At 40.5% G+C, this 18658-nt stretch overlaps 1 protein-coding gene across 3 annotated transcripts in view; it reads left to right on the top strand.

Annotated features, from left to right (window-relative positions):
• The window catches only part of Heatr6 (HEAT repeat containing 6), a 34149-nt gene extending 18268 nt beyond the window's left edge, over positions 1–15881 (top strand). For 2 of the 3 annotated variants that reach the window (XM_087191465.1, XM_087191466.1), the window contains 11 exons: positions 885–1091; positions 1493–1592; positions 4245–4600; positions 5318–5440; positions 5752–5838; positions 7563–7697; positions 9223–9345; positions 10037–10161; positions 11992–12088; positions 12710–12914; positions 14890–15881. In XM_087191465.1, coding sequence (XP_087047591.1) covers positions 885–1091; positions 1493–1592; positions 4245–4600; positions 5318–5440; positions 5752–5838; positions 7563–7697; positions 9223–9345; positions 10037–10161; positions 11992–12088; positions 12710–12914; positions 14890–15461 — 2130 coding nt within the window. In that variant the 3' untranslated portion in view covers positions 15462–15881. Of the gene's footprint in view, positions 1–884; positions 1092–1492; positions 1593–4244; positions 4601–5317; positions 5441–5751; positions 5839–7562; positions 7698–9222; positions 9346–10036; positions 10162–10724; positions 10789–11991; positions 12089–12709; positions 12915–14889 lie in introns of all 3 variants that reach the window. The other variant, XR_015443156.1, reaches the window with a different exon arrangement.
• The last annotated feature ends 2777 nt before the right edge of the window (positions 15882–18658 follow it).

Below are 18658 nucleotides of genomic sequence, written 5' to 3'. Positions count from 1 at the left end.
CTTCCCATAGTGACTGTTAGCAGAGCAGAGTTGAGTGGTCCTGACAGACTCTGTGTCCTGCAGAGTCTGAACCATAAAACATGTACTAGTGGTCCAGCACAAAGTTTGCCAGCCCTGATCTGGGTTCTTGGATCAGCTGGCTTGTGTTCATAGTCTCGCTCTTCACGTATTACATAGCTTCCTAAGCACTGTCAGCTTCCTAACTAAATGACTCTGCCTTAGTCTGTACTCGTGATATACATTTATTTTCAAACAAATAAATTTATGATTCTACTGCACAGAAGTGATTTATTGTTTGCTTTTTGTTGTTGTTGTTGTTGTTTTGAAGATAATATAGTTGTAGGCTTTCTGAAAATCTTTTTCACTCTGAACCCATATTCTTAAAATTGAGTAAATATTTTAATTAGATTTTAGAATTGTAAAATTCATTCCCTACTTGGAAAAACTGACTAGAAGGTGTTTAATTGGCATTTTGGGGTGAGCTGACCAAAAGGGTGAATAGTATTATATATTAATACTCCTGCATTTATTACATATATTCCAGTTTGACTAAATTGACTTTCTTTTCATTTCTGATTTTTGGGCTTATGTTGGAATAAAATAGGCCTCTGATCTTTATCCTCATGCTTAGGATTTCAGGTTTTCATGTAGCTTAGACTTACTCCTTACTGTAAGAAAACCTAACAGCAATATACGATTTTTTTTTTAAGGTATGGAGTACAAGTAGTCTAGTTCATGCCTGCTTTCAGAACCTGATAATCCCATTGCCTTTATTGTTCTAATTAAGATGATCGATTCTAAATACTTTAAAAACTATATATGGGAAAGAGGGACTCTGGCTCTTAATTTTTAACTAACTTGTATGAATCATCCTGAAATTTCAGACACGTGCCTGTGCTCTGCAAGTTTTATCTGCCATATTAGAAGGCTCAAAGCAGTTTCTTTCCGTTGCTGAAGATACGAGTGACCACAAAAGGGCTTTTATTCCCTTCTCCGTCATGATTGCTTCCAGCATTAGAGAGTTGCACAGATGTCTTCTGTTAGCTTTGGTGGCAGAGTCATCGTCACAGACCCTCACCCAGACAATTAAGGTAAATATTCCAAGTGACCTGTGGTTCCTGAGAGGGCTCTTTGTTTGAATTTTGTATGATGTTTTACATAGCCTAAAAGTAACTTAACTTAAAAATACAAGTAATTTTATTAAGGATATCCTATTTGAAAGTCTGTACCCACTTGTCTGATCTAACCTATAATCTCTGTATGTCCAAATAAATGTTGCTTCTTTCATTTTACTAAAGTGGTTCTTAGGTTTAGTAGTAAGTTGTACCAATGTATTTTTAAGCGAGTGTTATTTTTTAAAAGATAGAAAAGGACTGGTTCTCAGTAAGCGTAAAGACCATTAAAATTAAGTGCCGTAAAATTTTGTTTCTGTGATGTGGCTTAACCAGGCCTATTGATGAGCTGTTTTTATATGTGTGTGTGTGATTTACAGTGCCTTGCAAACTTAGTATCAAATGCACCTTACAACCGTCTGAAACTCAGCCTGCTGACCAAAGTCTGGAATCAGATAAAGCCTTATATCCGCCACAAAGGTTGGTAGTGTTTTTAAACTAATTGCTTTTTTACGTCAATCGAATGTAGGTTATTAGTAAACTTAGATCTTTCTGAAAGGGGAAAGGGATGAAGAGATGGAGGGAGGGGAGGGACAGGGGCTGCAGAAAGGAATTGGGATGTGTTAGGTACATGCTCCAGCTCCACACAAGGGATGGGAACATCATGCACTGCAAACACGCGCCAAAACACAAAAGGAGCAAGAGATGGGGGAGAGGGAGGGAGGGAGGGAATGAAAAAAAGGCTGAGGGTGTAGCTCAGTGGGAGAGCACCCCTGGGTTCAGTCCCCAGTACAACAACAACAAAGTGCAAACTGTTGCTGGAATCCCATTTTTGATCCCTCAAGTCCCAACAGAAAAAAAAGCTAGCAAATTAAAGTTTAATAAAAATAAAGTTTAATACTGCTGTGTTATGTACGTGTACCAATTCCCCTCAAAAAATATAATTATTATGTCCTGCAAACATGTACTAACCAAAAAAAAAGTTTAATGCTACTTCAGTGCTTCACAGCAGTGACCAGAGTGTCCCTTTAGAACTAGGAATGAGCCATGTACACATGGACTCCTTCAGATGTATTATAATTAATGTCTATCAGATTTTTTTTTTTGATACTAGGGATCGAACTCGGGTCCTTGCGCTTGCGCAGCAGCCAGTGAAACCACTAAGCTAAATCCCCGGCCCTTAATTAATGTCTTTAGGCATAGGTGATGGATGGATGGAAAGATACCATCCTCTTTTGGGGAAGAAAAACTGTAATACAAAAACCTAACTTCTTTTAACATTGTTTCCTCTGAAATTCAGATAAATCCCAAAACTTGAAATCTTCACTAACGAGTCTTATTTTTTGTTATTTCATCTCTTACTCCCACACATAATGTCTATGTGCTATAAACACATGCCTTTAGATATTTGTTTTTCTTCTGTTTAAAGCTTTCTGGTCAGACCACATTCCGATTAGCTGAGTTTTCATTCAGAATTGTAGGAGAAGGAAGCATGGATGTTTTCCATCACATGAGTGGCAGGACACTGAACCTGAGTCAGTCTGAGAGCCTGTAGCCCACTCCCATTTCTGCCATCTCATAACCATGGCCCTTCTGTACCCTAGTTTTCTCCTAACAGGAAGGATTATTTCTATTCCATGAGATTTATGAGGTTCAAACGATATAATGATGTGCAAACCAAGTCCAGCCCACTACTTACAGGACTCAGAAAGACAGATCCTACCTTTAGATCTTTTATCCTATTAGTGGCAAAAATAATATTAACCAACTCAAGACTCCAGCTCCATCCTCTGCTCATTCTACTGCACCTGCTTCTCTTTATTTGTATCTTCAACTGAGCACAATACACCCTTTCAAGTATCTGACTTTGTTCTCCAGTAACTTAAAATGTTCAAGTTCAGTGGTTCCGCTGCCTGCCTTGCAAGCACAAGGTCCTGAGTTCAATCCCCAGTAGCCCCCCAAAAATGTTCAAACCCTGAAACACTTAGATATAAATCTAACAAAATATATATAAGATTTATATGAAGGCTGTAAAACTATGATCAAAGAAATCAAAGAACCAAATAAACAGAAAGATAAATCCATGTTTGTAGATAGGAAGATTCAGTATTGTCAAAATGTCAGTTCTTCCCAATTATAGGTTCAGTGAAATCCCAGTCAAAATCCCATCAAGTTATTTTGTAGGTATCAACAAACTGATTCTAAAGTTTATATGGAGAAACAAAAGACCTACAATGGCAAGCACAACACTGATAGAGAAGAATAACCTCGAAGGACTGACACTACCCAGCTTCAAGACTTACTGTAAAACTACAGTAATAAAGACAGTGTAGAGTTGGGAAAAGAGTTAACATATAGATCATTGGGACAAAGTAAGGAGCCCAGAAGTAGGCCCACATTCATATAATCAATAGATGTATGAAAAAGAAAAATGTTCTTTTCAGCAAATGGTCTTAGAATAGCTACACATCCACATGCCAAAAAAAACACCTGCACACAGACTTTAGCTTTTTTCCTACACTTTTCTTTTAAAAACCTGGGTTCATTGAAGGTTAATGCATTACATTTAGTTATATCACTTTAGAGTTTTGGAATTAGGTCATCTTGCCCCATGTTTGTGTGTGTGTGTGTGTGTGTGTGTGTGTGTGTGTGTGTGTGTGTGTGTGTGTGTAGGTAGTTGTAGTACTAGGGGCTGTATCCCCAGCCCTTTTTATTTTGAGACAGGTCTCACTAAGTTGCCCAGGCTGTCCTTGAACTTGACATCCTCCTGCCTCAGCCTCCTGAGTACGTGTGTGTGTGTGTGTGTGTGTGTGTGTGTGTGTTTGTGTGTGTGTTTATAATACTGATTTTTGGGGGGGGGTACCGGGGATCGAACTTGGGTCCTTGTGCTTGCGAGACAGGCGGCAGAACCACTTAGCTAAATTCCCGGCCCTATAATACTGATTTTTGCAAGACTCCAAGTCAATTGTCGTATAAAATTTCCAACGTTTCAATTTATTGGATTATTTCTTTATGATTTGCCTCATTTAATTCCTATGGACTGGAAATTTAATAATTTTTAATTGCCTGCAGAGATAACTGTGACCCTTATGATAGTGGTCCCCGTGTGATAAGGTCTCTTCCTTTTGATAGATGTTAATGTTCGTGTGTCAAGTCTTACACTCTTGGGAGCTATTGTGTCCACTCATGCACCTTTACCTGAAGTCCAGCTACTTCTCCAGCAGCCCTGTTCTTCTGGACTCAGCAATAGCAATTCTGCGACTCCTCACCTCAGCACTCCTGACTGGTGGAAGAAAGCCCCAGTGGGACCCTTTCCGGAAGAAGCAGCAGGGAGCTCCCCTAAGGGGTACTCAGAGCCCTGCTGGCTCATCCGACTCTGCATTTCCACTCTCGTGCTGCCCAAGGAGGAATCCTGCTCTGGTAGTGACACTGGCCCTGTGGCAGGAAGCACTTACGAACCATCCCCTATGCGACTGGAGGCCTTACAGGTAGGCGTCTGCATTTCCTGCTCTGGACACAGTGAAGGTTCCTTCTGCCCAGGGTGACCCTGAGGAGCGGGGACAGGGACTGTGGGGAACCAGGCCATGTCAGGACAGAGGTGGTATAGGTGGTTTTGTTGTTTTGTTGGGGGGTGGGGATTCCTGGGTTGTAAAATGCCAGGTTCATTCCTTTTTGTTCTTTTGTTGGAAGCTGTTGTAATTGTCCCAGGTCTTCTATGACAGTTGGCTATAATTGTGCAGTAATTCGGAAAGGAATTACACAGTTAATCTTTCATTACTGCAGCTTGGGTAGTTCTTGATAAACTTCTGGCTTGTCTTGTGTGTGCTTAATACAGATAAAATAACTGCTCCTTCAGAAGAAGAAAATAATCCTAGATTTTAAAGAATTGCTTTTTCTAAACTCAGATATGGTCTGAGCACAGGCTTGGTCCTGGAGGCTGCTGCTGATTACCTGGATAACATTAAACACTCCCTTTAATCTTCTCAGCCTTAGTTTCTTCCTCTGTGAGCTCAATTATTACCTGCCTAAAAGAGTTATCCTAAGAGTTGAGATAATACTAATGAAACACAATAACAAACTATAAAATATCATAAAATTATGATACAATATTTTTCATTTAATTCAACATCATATTTCAGCCCCCTTTTAAGTGGCGTGATTTCTGAAGTATTCAGATCTTGGGATTAATTCCCTGCTCTCCGTAGGTATTGGCTCACCTGGCCCGGGGCTACTTTTCAGTGGCTCAGGTCTACTTGATGGAGCTTGGTGAGGTGATTTGCAAGTGCATGAGTGAAGCAGATCCATCCATCCAGCTTCATGGAGCAAAGGTAATTTCATTAAAAGCCTTTTCTTCTGAGATTTCTTAAAGAGATTTCAGGTAAGGAATACATACAGTCCTCTATTTTCAGTGCTTACCTATAAACGTGAAGAACCGATTTGGTAATAAATTAATGTGTAGCTGTTGGTTTTACTCTTTGAAAGAATATCTCTTTTACAGGTGTTAATGAAAAGAGAAGAAAAATCAGCTAGAAGTTATTTTTCCCCTAGATTTGAGATGATCTCCAAACTGAGGTGAACTTGTTTATAACCCCACAGTTCTAATGCTCCGCTTTGACAGTTATTTCTTTAATCTTGGCAGCTTCTGGAAGAACTAGGTACAGGCTTGATACAGCAGCATAAACCAGATTCTGCAGTAGCACCTGAGCAGAGAGTGCCAGTCTTCATGGTAAGTCCATGCCCATTCACAGTTTAGTGCTTCAATTTGTTTTATTTTGAGGCTTAGGGATAAAGTGGGATAGATGGTAAAGGTTTCTTCCAATGTCAAAAATTACGGTTTATAATGTAGCATGATGTAAAATTAGCATTAATAGATTTTATTTGTAATTCAGTATGTAGTAGAATTGTATGTATCATACAACCAGCAATGGGAAAAACAACAGTTCCTTTGCATGAAACCTAGCTTGGCTATTCAGCCTACTGAAGATGGCAGAACGAGTCAAGGATTTTAAAGTAGAAGGCATAAGATCAAATCTGAAGAACAACACATAATGGCTCTGTAGTTATGAGCATAATCTCTTCATTTTAAAGAGGAATAAAAATCCTTAAATCACAAGTCTGTAGAAACCTTGAATGAAATCTAAGGATGTTGGCACACACTAGGTGCTCAGTGAATGTCAATTCTAGTAACCCCCTCAACCCTCCCCTAATGATTCCTTTTCAATTCCTGTGATCTCATCTTGTTCCTGTTACCCTACTGTGCCAGTTTTTCTTTGGATGAGGTGCATGTGATCCCCCCCCCCCCCCGCCAAAAAAAGGCTTCTACTCACTGCCAGAAGCAAAATCAACTAAGCGTTGGTGATATTTCCTCCTTCTTCCCCCTCATCTTTTTTTTCCCCCTTAACAATTTCATTATTCTTCAGTGAATAAAAATGTCTAATCCTTGTCCTTTCCTGAGGCTGCCACAACAGCTTTCGTGTAACTAGTCACAGGGACGCCAGCTGGGCTTTGCTATCACTCAGAACTAGGTTGGTATTCAAACTTCATCCTTTGCTAGCCACGTGGCTGTGGGCAAGCATCTTAACTGTTCACAGTTGTTTCAACTCTAGAGAAGACACAGACTTTCCATAGTATTTCTTTTGTTGCTGAGTAGTAAATTAACCCTAAACATATAGCAGCTTAAAGCAATACACATTTATCCTCTCACAGAGTTTTAGTGGGTCAGGAATTAGAGTGGTTTGTCCACCTAGTTTGTCCAAGGGTTTTGAGATCTTACAAGGTAGCTCACTCATGTACCTAGCCAGTTGGGGTTGTCTGCTGGCAGAAGGCTTCCTCAGATCCTCCCCAAGCGGACCTCTCCACAGAGCTCCCTGTGTATTCTCTTGACATGGCAGGTAGCTTCTCCCACAGCAGGTGACTCCAGAAAAAGAGTGAGACAGATGCTATAGTATCTTTTATGACTTTGGAGTTTCACGCCGTCATTTCTACCACATCCTATTGGTTACACATGTCAGCCCTACTCAGTGTGTGAGAGGACTGCACGGAAGTGTAAATATTGATAAGTGAGAATAATTGTGAGCCCCTGAAAGCTGGCGACCACATCTTCTATCCACATTCTTTAGGACTGGGGTGAGGAGGGACTAAACTGGGTTTTTAGGTATTTTGTTCCACAAATATACAGCCAAACCCAGTACAAAGTCCATGGGACAGAAGCTGAAGCTTCCAAAACCATAGATGGATTTTCAAATGAATGTGAAATCCCAGGTCTTTTATAAAGCATGGGAGGAAGAGTGTTCAGATGCCTACCTGAGGGGTTTTGAAGTGAGATAATTCTTCAAAATGTTAAAAAAAAAAAAAAAGCCTACTGTACAATTTAAGAATGTCCCCGGTATACCAGCCCTGTGATAGGGATTTTGCATAACGTTTATATTTTGTTTTCATACACTCTTTCAGGTGGTGATGTTCTGGACTATGATGCTGAATGGTCCTCTGCCCCGAGCCCTGCAGAGTTCAGAGCACCCAACGCTGCAGGCGAGCGCCTGTGATGCCCTGTCTGCCATCTTGCCGGAAGCCTTCAGCAGTCTTCCGGTAACTCTAGCTATGTTTCCTCACCTTCAAACCATGCCTAAAGTGTCTGAGCTCAAGATTGATCCTTTTTTACTTTGAACCATTTTGGACACTTGCTCTGAAGAAAAAGAGCTTCTCTTGCTTGTGTTTGGGTTGGGGACAGTGGGCAACAGCAAACAGGAAAACTTAGTAAAATCTTCATCTGTTGGGAAAGCTGTTTCTCCCTGTGCTTTAGAAAGTAGGTGATAGAAGTAAGTAGCTTTGAAGGCAGAGAGATTTCAGAAAGATTTCTTACCCTGAGTTATAAAAACTTGGGTTTAAGTCCTAACTCTTACATTTTCTATTTCTTTGACTATTTTAACTTCTCTGAAAATTATATTAAGATTGAAGTCATGTGAGAAATAATGTAAAGTATGTGAAAATACTTAGGTTTGGTTTCCTAATGCGTATGGTATTTGTCTTAGCATTTTGGGGCTGTTGTAATAAAATACCATAACTGAAGGACTTCTAAACAACAGAAATGTCTCACAGTTCTGAGATTGGTTCCCATAGATTTGGTATATAGTAAGGGCTGACCCACTGATTCACAGACGATGCCTTCTAGTTCACATGGTAAAAGGAGCAAGGCTGCTCTCCGAGGCCTCATTCATGAGGGCACTAATCCCACTGATGAGGGCTCTGCCCAAAGGCCCCACATCCTCATACCATCAAATATTAGTCAGCATTCCTGGCATTGGAACAAAATTCCTGGCACCCACAACTTTAAGGAGAGGTTTATTTTGGCTCATGGTTTAGAGGTTTCTGTCCATGGCTGGCTGGCTCCAAGGCAGAAGGTGGAAGCAAGGGTAACTTGAAGGTTTTGGATTTGTACTTTATAGGTGGAAGGTGTACTTTTAAGGTGGAAGGAATAGGGTAGGAAAGCTGCTCAGCCAGTGGCAGCCAGGAAGCAAAGAGAAAAGGGAGGAGCCAAGAATACACTTTTCCAAGTCACACCCCTACTGACGCTCCTCTCACCACTTCCAACCAGGCCCCACCTCCTAACATCACATTGAGCCATGAAGTCATCAATGGATAAATCCATGAGTGTAGTGCTCTGTGATCCAATCACCTTCCAAAAGCCCTGTTTCTGAATACATTCTAGATCTAAACCATAATTTATCACCTTTTAGGGAAGGATCCCCAAATTTGGAAGACACATGAACCATAGCAGTATTCAGACGGCTCCTTTCCTGTAGTCCTCAGTGATATTTTTGTCTGTTCTTATTTATGTAAATTAGCTTCTACAAAGAAAGTTTTAATGAAGCATTGACCTAGTTTACACAGCAGAAAGGTTAAATATGATGTGGTGCTATGTGGGCCTTGCACAAACTGGATTCTCAGTCATTGGATCCAAATTGAACCCAGACTTTACCAGTGTAGCCTCAGGGTCACTGTGGTCTTCAATTCCTGACTATGGAACTCAAACAGATTTATTTCAGTACTTGTGGAAGACTGGCTCATAGTTATTTCATTCTCAGTTTTCTCTTCATCAACTTTCTCATTACAGAATGACAGGCAGATTTTGTGCATCACCATGCTGCTTGGGCTGAACGACAGCAAGAACCGTTTAGTGAAAGCTGCAACCACACGGGCCCTTGGAGTCTATGTGCTTTTTCCTTGTCTCAGACAGGTCAGAGTGATCCTGTTTAGCACTTGTATGTCTCTTTACAGTCTTTTTTTGTGGATGTAGAGTTCTTGAGTTAGACAATGAAGAAATTTAACTTGCTTTGTGATCCAGTTCTCTTAATTACTACATATATGTGGTAATACCCATAGTTCATTTATTTTTAATTACTTACCACACTGCCCAAGACCCTCAATGCCCAGTAAATGCTTAACTTAATGAATGAATAGAAATGAAAAGGGACATTACCATGTAATAGTAATAATTTGGAAACCTGGTAAGGTTTTACTATAGAAATGAAATTCTCCTTTACTTGTTTATAACATTCACTGAGAGATGTGTAATGAATAGAATGTGTTTTAGAATGTATTGTCAAAACATTGTTACCCAAAGGTGGAAATCAACTCAAGCACAGCACACGTAGATGACTGTCACAGGCCAGGTTATAGGAAGTTCACAAAGAGCAAAATCCATAGGCTCCTCTGCCATCCCTGACACAGACCCAATCATGGAGGAGGAGTTTTCCCTAGGATTGTGTGGAGTGTCCAGAGTGTAATATATAAGAACAGTATGCTTTTTGATTTCCAAATTGAAATTTGTGGTAAAGGCTGATAGCTTTATATGAAAATAAATTTGGGGATTTCAGAGGCAGCAGTGTGAACTCCTACAGTAATGCAGCATTTGGTTTATCTTACAGGATGTCATATTTGTTGCAGACACAGCAAATGCAATATTGATGTCACTTCAAGACAAGTCTCTGAATGTCCGTGCCAAAGCAGCCTGGTCCCTGGGCAACCTGACAGACACTCTGATCACCAACATGTAGGTGACTTAGCTTGTTTTCTCTGGATAACTTCCGAGGTGAAGTCTCGAGAGGGTATCTTTCACCACATCATAAGGTAGTCAGTCTTACTGCTTTGGCTTATTTTATATTCCTTTAAGTAATAAGATTAATAACTTGTTCTATTTTTCTTTTATACTGGGGATTGAGCCCAAGGCTTCACACTGACTTATTTTGAGGCAGGGTCTCCCTAAATTGTCCAGACTAGGCTCAAACTTATGCTCCTCCTGCCTCAGCCTCCCAGGAACTATAGGCGTGAGCCACCGGACAAAGCTTAATAACTTGTTCTTAACATATATGAGGCGTATATTAAGATATATGTATGAAAATACCATGTGCTGATATGTGTAATATATCCAAATGATAGAAAATAGAAAGTACAAATCCAGAACCATAAGTTACCCTATTTTTAAAGTACAGTTGTTTCTATTTTTTTAAGTAATATATTAACAAGTTTTAAAACATCAAACAGTACTCAGGGGTGCTGCTTACTCTATTAGTGTAAACCAGTCTCTTGCCCTAACACTCCCATTCCCCTCCCCAGAGTTACCTATTATCATACACAAGTGTCCTGCTTTCTGTCATTTAACTCCATATCAGTGACACGGGTAAGTAATAAGTATAAGCATTCTCTGTTACTGACTTTTAATAAATTCTTGTTTATTATGATATATTCGACAGTGTCATGAGTCCTTAACCATTCAAATGCTTAAGCAGCCTTGAGCATTTGTTTTTAGCTTCGGGCTTGAAGGCTTCTATACACAGTGAACATTTTTATGGGTGACATCTTTATTTTCAGATATTCTCTCTAGATACATTACTATATATGGAATTACTGGGTCAAAAGATACATACTGAATTCTTGCTATCATCTGAACAGATTTAAGCTCTTTAAAGTTTTTATAGTTATATTTAGTGAGTATATACATATAAGTGTTGTTTACCCTTTTTTTCTGGTTTTTATTTTTTTATTAGTACTATACATGTTTGCAGTACATAATGATCACATTCCTCATGGGGGGTTGGTACATGTACATACCACATCCTAATTATTTTTTTGCATCCCCTCCCTCTCCCTCCTCCCTTTATCTTTTGGTCCTCTTCCCTTTTGCAAAAGATCTGTCTCCCCTTTTCCCATTATCTGTCTTTTATTTTCCTCTTCATTTATAACTTGAGTTTCTCATGTAAGAGAAACCATGCAATATTTAAGCTTATATGTTGGATTTATTTCACTTAACATTATGGTGTCGAAGTGCACACATCTTTCTACAGATGACTCTGTTTATCCTTCTTTATGGCAGAGTATTATTCTATTATGTACTTTTTTTAATCTACTCATCTGTTTTTGGACATATAGGCCACTTTTGAGATTTAGCAGTTATGAATTGTGCTGCTCTAAATATGGGTATGCATGTATCACTGTAATGTGATGCCTTTAACTCTTTCAGGAAGACACCTAGCTAGGTCAAATAGAATTTCTATTTTCAGTTTTTTGAGGAATCTCCATTCTGATATTTCCATAGTAGTTACACTAGTTTGCATTTCCACCAACAATATAGAAGGATTCCTTTTTCCTCATAGCCTTCCCAGCATTTGTTAGTTGATTTCTTGATGATACCCATTCTTTCTGGAGTAAGGTGGAATCTCACTGTGGTTTTAATTTTTTTTTTTTTTTGGTACCAGGGATTGAACTTGGGTCCTTGCGCTTGTGAGGCAGGTGGCGGAACCACTGAGCTAAATTTGCAGCCCAGTGTTGTTTTAATTTTCACTTCTCTCATTTTAACCTGTTTTACATGCTTTGGGTGGAACAGGGAAACACCAGACCCAAGTTTCCAGGAAGAGTTCTCTGGTCTCCTGCTCTTGAAAATGTTTCGATCAGCAATAGAAGCCTCCAAGGACAAAGACAAGGTAGACTCACAAGAAAACCTAGTACTTCTTGCTTAGATACCTAGTGGCCACAGTTGCAGCATAGTTGATAGCTCAGTGTGGTATAATATTCCTTAAACTGTTCCCCAAAAAGTTCCCCTGTTCAAAGAGGATAGAGAGTATGCCCAGGGTGTACAGGGCCCACTCCACACTTGCACATTTTCTTTACTGTCTCCTATCTCATGAAAAATATCAGTGCCCTTTGTAATACTACATGATATATTCATCTTTGTTGTAATATTAATGTTATTTTTAAATGTTTATATTTAAGTGGAACTGACAAGTTAGAAAGACATAGTAACCCTGGCTTTGAGTATTTATTTACACAGTACATTTTAAAAGCATGGGCCATGTTTTAGGTCAGGTGTACATGGGTTCAAGTCCTGGCTTGCCTTGCCCATGCTTTTCAAATGTATTGTGCATGTTAACCAGACATAACCTTGCAGAGTTCTAAGGACTAGCATCCGTACAGTGGGATGCACATTTCACTAGCTGTCTTGCTTTAAGAAATCTAGAATCTCCTGGGCTTTTTAAAGTGGAAATTATACATTCTCAAACCTCTGCAGCAAAACAGATTTCTAAAGCTTTTACATGTTGTCCTAGGTAAAAAGCAATGCAGTCCGGGCCCTTGGAAATTTGCTTCATTTTCTGCAGCCATCTCATATAGAAAAACCTAGATTTGCTGAAATTATTGAAGAGTCTATCCAGGCCCTAATTTCTACTGTTCTAATTGAGGCTGCCATGAAAGTTCGATGGAATGCTTGTTACGCGATGGGAAATGTATTTAAAAATCCTGCCCTTCCACACGGTGAGATTGTTTCCCTCCCCTCCTTGGTAGAGAACCTCTTTGGTAGGCATATGCCAGTCTACACTGTTGTTAAAGATGTTTGTCATGTTTTTGTCACAGGATTAGAAAGCAATGGAAACATACTGGAAACCCAAGTATAGGAGATTGGTGAAATAAATCATTGTATATATATTCAGTGGGGTATTTTATTGCCTTTTAAAATTATATTTACAGTTTTTTTATAATCTGAGGAACTACTTTTGTTAACCATTTACTAGTCCAATTATTTAATTACAGGTTAACCAAAAATTGTATTTTTTGTTAATTTTTATAACAGGAAATGTAAAAATGACTATTTATCAAATTTATTCAGTATAAAAATCAAATGGTTGAAATGACACCTGCCCATGTGATGCTCAGGGTAAACTGTTAACTGGTTAAGCAAAATAAAGCAAGTTATTATATCATGTCTAAATTACAATTTCAGTAGATAGGGTAGAAAAAAAGAAAAGAAATTGGCCTAATTATTTTCAATGATTGCCTCTGGATAGAATGATGAGTAGGATTTTTTTCTTTCATTTCTAAATTTTCTACAATGAGCATATATTGTTTAATGGCCAGGGATTTAGCTCAGTGGTTCCGATGCCTGCCTCACAAGCGCAAGGTCCCGAGTTCGATCCCTGGTACCAAACAAACAAACAAAACTTTGGTGAGCATATATTGTTTAAGCAATCAAGAAAAAACTAGAGTGAGAGAAAGAGAGTACAAATTTGAAGTCCCATGAGCTCTTGACACAGAGGTAGATGCTGCATATAAAGAGGGCATCTGTCTGTTATGTCATCATGGCAGGACATGTCCCTTGATAATATCCTTGGGTCAGTGGTAGTGGCTCAGGTTCATGGATGACAGCCTCCTGAGCCCTGCATTGTGAACATCAGCATCTGCCTTGTTCATCTGCCTCTGCTAAGGCTTGAAGCCTCAGAAGAGTGTGTCTGAGAGGAGAAAGCCATGTAGACCCGGAGCACATGCACCAAGAGAGGGCGTCAAGCTCTGCTCCCCTTATTGCCCAGAGTACTCAGGCAGAGCAGCGAGGCAAAGCTCCTGGAGAAAGACCTCATGGCTTTTTCCACTGAGGAGGCAGATCAATGAGGGGCCACATAAGAAAAAGGAGCTAGGAAACTGACCAAGGAGAGAGGAGGTACCAGGTAAGGTTCATGGACCTAGAACAGTGGCCCCTGGTAAATGGCAATAGTGTCCATTTGGAAAAGGCCCATTCACCTGTCTTCAGAGGCAACAAAGCAGGAGAGAAAGGGCTTGGAGAGGCAGGGAAGCTGCATTCTACTCTGCGCCCATCCTGAAGAATAAGGACTCCCCAGAACAGGTAGCAGTAGCTCTGGGGAGGAGGAAATCAAGCTGATATCCTGCAGCCTACAGGAATAGAAAAAATAAATCTGATCATCCTATTCTTGAAATCAGAAGTTTTGTATTTTTTTTGCAATGAAATGCATACTTGCTGTGGTGAGAGCAATGTCTGGATGCTAATCTGGGGGAGGAAATATCTTTTTGCTAGCATGAACGGAGAGCTACAGCATATGTATGTGCCAGTTGTATACTACTCAACAATGTCCAGGGTGAGGGCATAGTTCACTCTGTCCATGTACCTCACAGCAAGCTTTGCCCCTTCAGACAGAGTCCTCCCAGAAAAAAGCCTTTTTCTAAGTCACCAAAGGTCCTATATTGGATAGTAGAGGCCCTAAGCATGCTGCAGGCTGGTCTAGGGAAAGGGGGTGGTGGTGGCTGGGGGTCAATATTGAGCCACTTACCTGAGATCCAAAGGTTAATCACTCACTTTGCTGAGCTTAAGGGTTACTGTGAGAATGGAATGGGCAGATAAAACAGCTATCTTAGCACTGCTTAGCATGCTTCCCTAACCCCTCTTCTGTGCACCCCTCTTATTCCAAACCTTCACTAGTTTCAATGGCTGGATTCTTTCTAGGCATAGCACCATGGACCTCCCAGGCCTACAACGCCCTAACACTGGTTGTGACATCATGCAAAAACTTCAAAGTGCGCATCAGATCGGCCACAGCCCTTTCCATCCCAGGCAAGAGAGAGCAGTATGGGTCTGTAGAACAGTATGCTCAGATCTGGAACTCGCTGGTCATGGCCTTACAGAAGAGTGAAGACACCACAGACTTTCTGGAATTCAAGTACTGTGCCAGCCTCCGGACCCAGATCTGCCAGGCATTGATTCATCTTTTGAGCTTGGCCAGTGCCTCAGATTTTCCCTTCATCAAAGAAACCCTTAAAATGAATGGGGATATGATCCAGTCCTATATCCTACAGTTCTTAAAATCAGGAGCAGAGAGAGAAGACTCTGGAGCCACCCGCAGCCCGCAGGAAAGAGACCAAATGGTTAAAGTGGCCCTGGAGCACGTAAGCAGTGTTCAGGCACTGGCTGGGGACACAGCCAAAAGGGCTGTTGTAGGCTTTTTAGAAGACACCCTGACCATTTATTTTGATTCTTCTGGATCACAAGCCTTACACCTAGGATCATCAAACCAGTGACTATTCTGTATACTTTCTAGATGTCAAATCCAGTAGTAGGACGACCCAAGCACGAGTATAGGATATGTGGGGTTTAATCTTAGAAACTGAAGCAGTCTGTCCACCATTCATTTAGAATGGGTCAGCAGCTATTTAAACTTTGCTCAGCCCCTTGGGAGAATGGTTCCCCTACCATGGCCATAGTCAGAGATGGTAGAACCTCTGACCTGGACAACCGGGAGCCCAGGAATCAGGGTGCAGTGTGGGATCCCCAGACTGGGAGGTTCTGCAGGATGTTTAGTGTCAGAAAATAAATGAATAGGGCCGGGGAAGTAGTTCGGTGGTGCTGCACCTGCCTGACAAGCACAAGGTCCTGAGTTTGATCCCAGGTTCCGCCAAAAAAAAGAAAATAAATGAATAAAAAATAGAAGAATATAAGAATTACAATGTCTAACTGGGGTCTAATTTAGGCTTCACTGTAATGGTAATAACTAACATTGATTGACTGCTTTTTATGTACCAAGTATTTCCTCTTCCTCTAAATACCCTTTCCCCATTTTCATTCTTGTTATTATTAATCTTAGCTGTGTTTTTTGTATTCTTGACGATAGCCATTCTGATGGGTGAGGTAGAATCTTAGCAGTTTTGATTTGCATTTTCCTAATGGCTAAAGATGTTGCATATTTTTTCATATGCTTATCAGCCATTGATACTTTTGAAAATTGTCTTCAATTCATTTGCCCATTTATTGATTTGGGCTATTTGGTTTTCAGGGGCATTAAGTTTTTTGAGTTCTTTATATTGAGATAGTAATCCTCTATGAGAACAGTAGCTGGCCAAGATTTTCTCCCACTCTGTAAGCTATCTCTTCAGTCTATTGATCGTTTGCTTTCCTGTGTAAAAGCTTTTTAACTTGATATAGTACCATTTGTTTATTCTTGCTATTACTTCCTGTGCTGTTAAAGTCCTATTCAGGAAGTCTTTGCCTATGCCTGTGACTTCAAGTGTCTCCTGGTTTTTTTATAGTTTTAAGTGTCACTGCTAAGTTTTTTTTTTTGGTACCCGGGATCTTGTGCTTGCGAGGCAAGTGGCAGAACCACTGAGCTAAAGTCCCGGCCCTCATTCCTAAGTTTTTTATTGTTTTTGTTTTTGTTTTTTGGTACTGGGGATCAAACTCAGGTCCTTGCGCTTGTGCAGCAGGCAGCGAAACCACTGAGCTAAATCCCTGGCCCTATTCCTAAGTTTTTTAAATTGATTTTTCTACAAGGTGACAGATAGGGACCTAGTTTCAATTTCCCATGGTATATAGGTACCCAGTTTTGTTAAAGAGGCTATCTTTTCTCGCAGCATATATTTTTGGTGCTTTTAAGAATAAGATGGCTGGGCCGGGGATTTAGCTCAGTGGTTCCGGCGCCTGCCTTGTAAGCGCAAGATCCCAAGCTCGATCCCCGGTACCAGAAAAAAAAAAAAAAGAATAAGATGGCTGTAGAGCATGAGTTTATCCTGTATCTTCTGTTCCATTGGTCTGCGTGTCTATTTTTTGTGCTGGTACCATGTTTTTGTTACTATGGCTTTGTTAGTATATTTTGAAGTTAGGCCTTGCAATGCCTGCAGCATTGCTCGACAAACACATACATGTATGAACTCCACACAAGGAATGTAAATATTACGTACTGCAAACATGTACCCCCCCAAAAGGAAAGGGATCAAGAGATAGATAAAGGAGGGAAGGATGGAAGGGAAGGGGGATGGAAAAAGGAACTAAGAAGTGTTATGTACACGTACCAGCTCTCCACAAGGGGTGTAAACATGTACTACAAACGACTAATAAAGAAAATTCTCTGAAAAAATGGAAGAAACCACATTCACAGACACACTAAAAATAACACAAAATCTGAACCAAAATAAAAGTAGAAGCAGCAGCTTATCTTGAATCCCTTAAAATAGTAGTCCAAGTAAATTGTAGCAGTGTGGCAGAATGGCCAACAGGTGGAGACAGAGAACACAAAGTCGTTCAGTCAAGGTTGAGCCCTGCATTTTCTGCTGGTATCAGGTTGCTCTCATTGGAAACACCGGATCAGCTCTAATTGCATGTTGAGATCACCTGGGGGAACTTTAACACCTGATAGGTCCCCACAGCATCTGAATTCTGTGGCCTGAGGTATGGTCTTCCCATTGGGAATTTTAGAAGCTACACGAGTGATTGTAATAACAGCACAGTTTGAGACCTGCCACTCTGGCATATGCAACAAAGGGGTCTCGAGCTGATGAATTTCAGAACCACCTGGGGAATTTACAGGCAACAAAAGCCCAAATTGTTGGGAGTCTTCATTCTCTTGAGATCCAGTTCAGTAGGCAAGCGTGGTCCGGTTAAGAGTCAAAAATATAGTCAATACTAAATCCAATAATATCCCATGATGCTAATATATCAGTAACTGGACATCAGATGTTTAAGGAATGTGTGTGTGTGTGTGTGTGTGTGTGTGTGTGGTGCTGGGATTGAACTCTAAGCCTTGCACATACCAGGCAAGTGCTCTCTTACTAAACTGTGTACCCTTAGACCCTAACAACTTTACAGGAGAAAAATTTTCATAGGACACTAATCACCAACTTTACTTCTCCCCTAAGAATGAGATCAGGTTAGCTACCCCGGACCATCTTGGAGTGCACAAGAACAGTTTTCCACCTCTGGGCCAGGAGTCTCCTTTCCAGACAAACACAGGCCATACCTGCTGTCAGGCACCAGCAGAGGTTTAAAGTCAAGTGTGATTGTTCATGGCCTTGTGTTAGGGAAAAGTAGGATGGCTCAGCCCTGTGGGCTCCCAGTCTTCATGAGGTCTGCTCCCCAAATTTGTCTTCTTTAACCAGAGTGCTTAAATTATTTCATATTAGAGGCATGATAGAACATTTGTCTAAATAACAAGTATTGTTTTTTCATATTATAAAAACAGTGAGTTGGGCCAGGGATGTAGCTCAGTGGTGCTGCGGCCTTCCTGGCAAGTGCAAGGTCCTAAGTTCAATCCCCGGTACCAAAAAACAACAACAAAAAATGAGTTCATTATAGAATATTTGTCTCCATCCCCCCCCACCCCCACCCCGGTACCAGGGATTAAACTCAGGACCATGTGCTTGTGAGGCAGGTGCAGTGCCACTGAGCTAAATCCCTGGGCCCCATTGTAGAACATTTGGAAAACACAAAGTAAGAAATATGTATAAGT

The sequence above is a fragment of the Heterocephalus glaber genome, unplaced genomic scaffold, assembly GCF_053883595.1.
Source record: "Heterocephalus glaber isolate CG9 unplaced genomic scaffold, H.glaber_assembly_v1.0 deba00001564, whole genome shotgun sequence".
In the NCBI taxonomy this organism is placed as follows: Eukaryota; Metazoa; Chordata; class Mammalia; order Rodentia; family Bathyergidae; genus Heterocephalus; species Heterocephalus glaber.
This window is presented reverse-complemented; position numbering and strand designations above follow the sequence as displayed.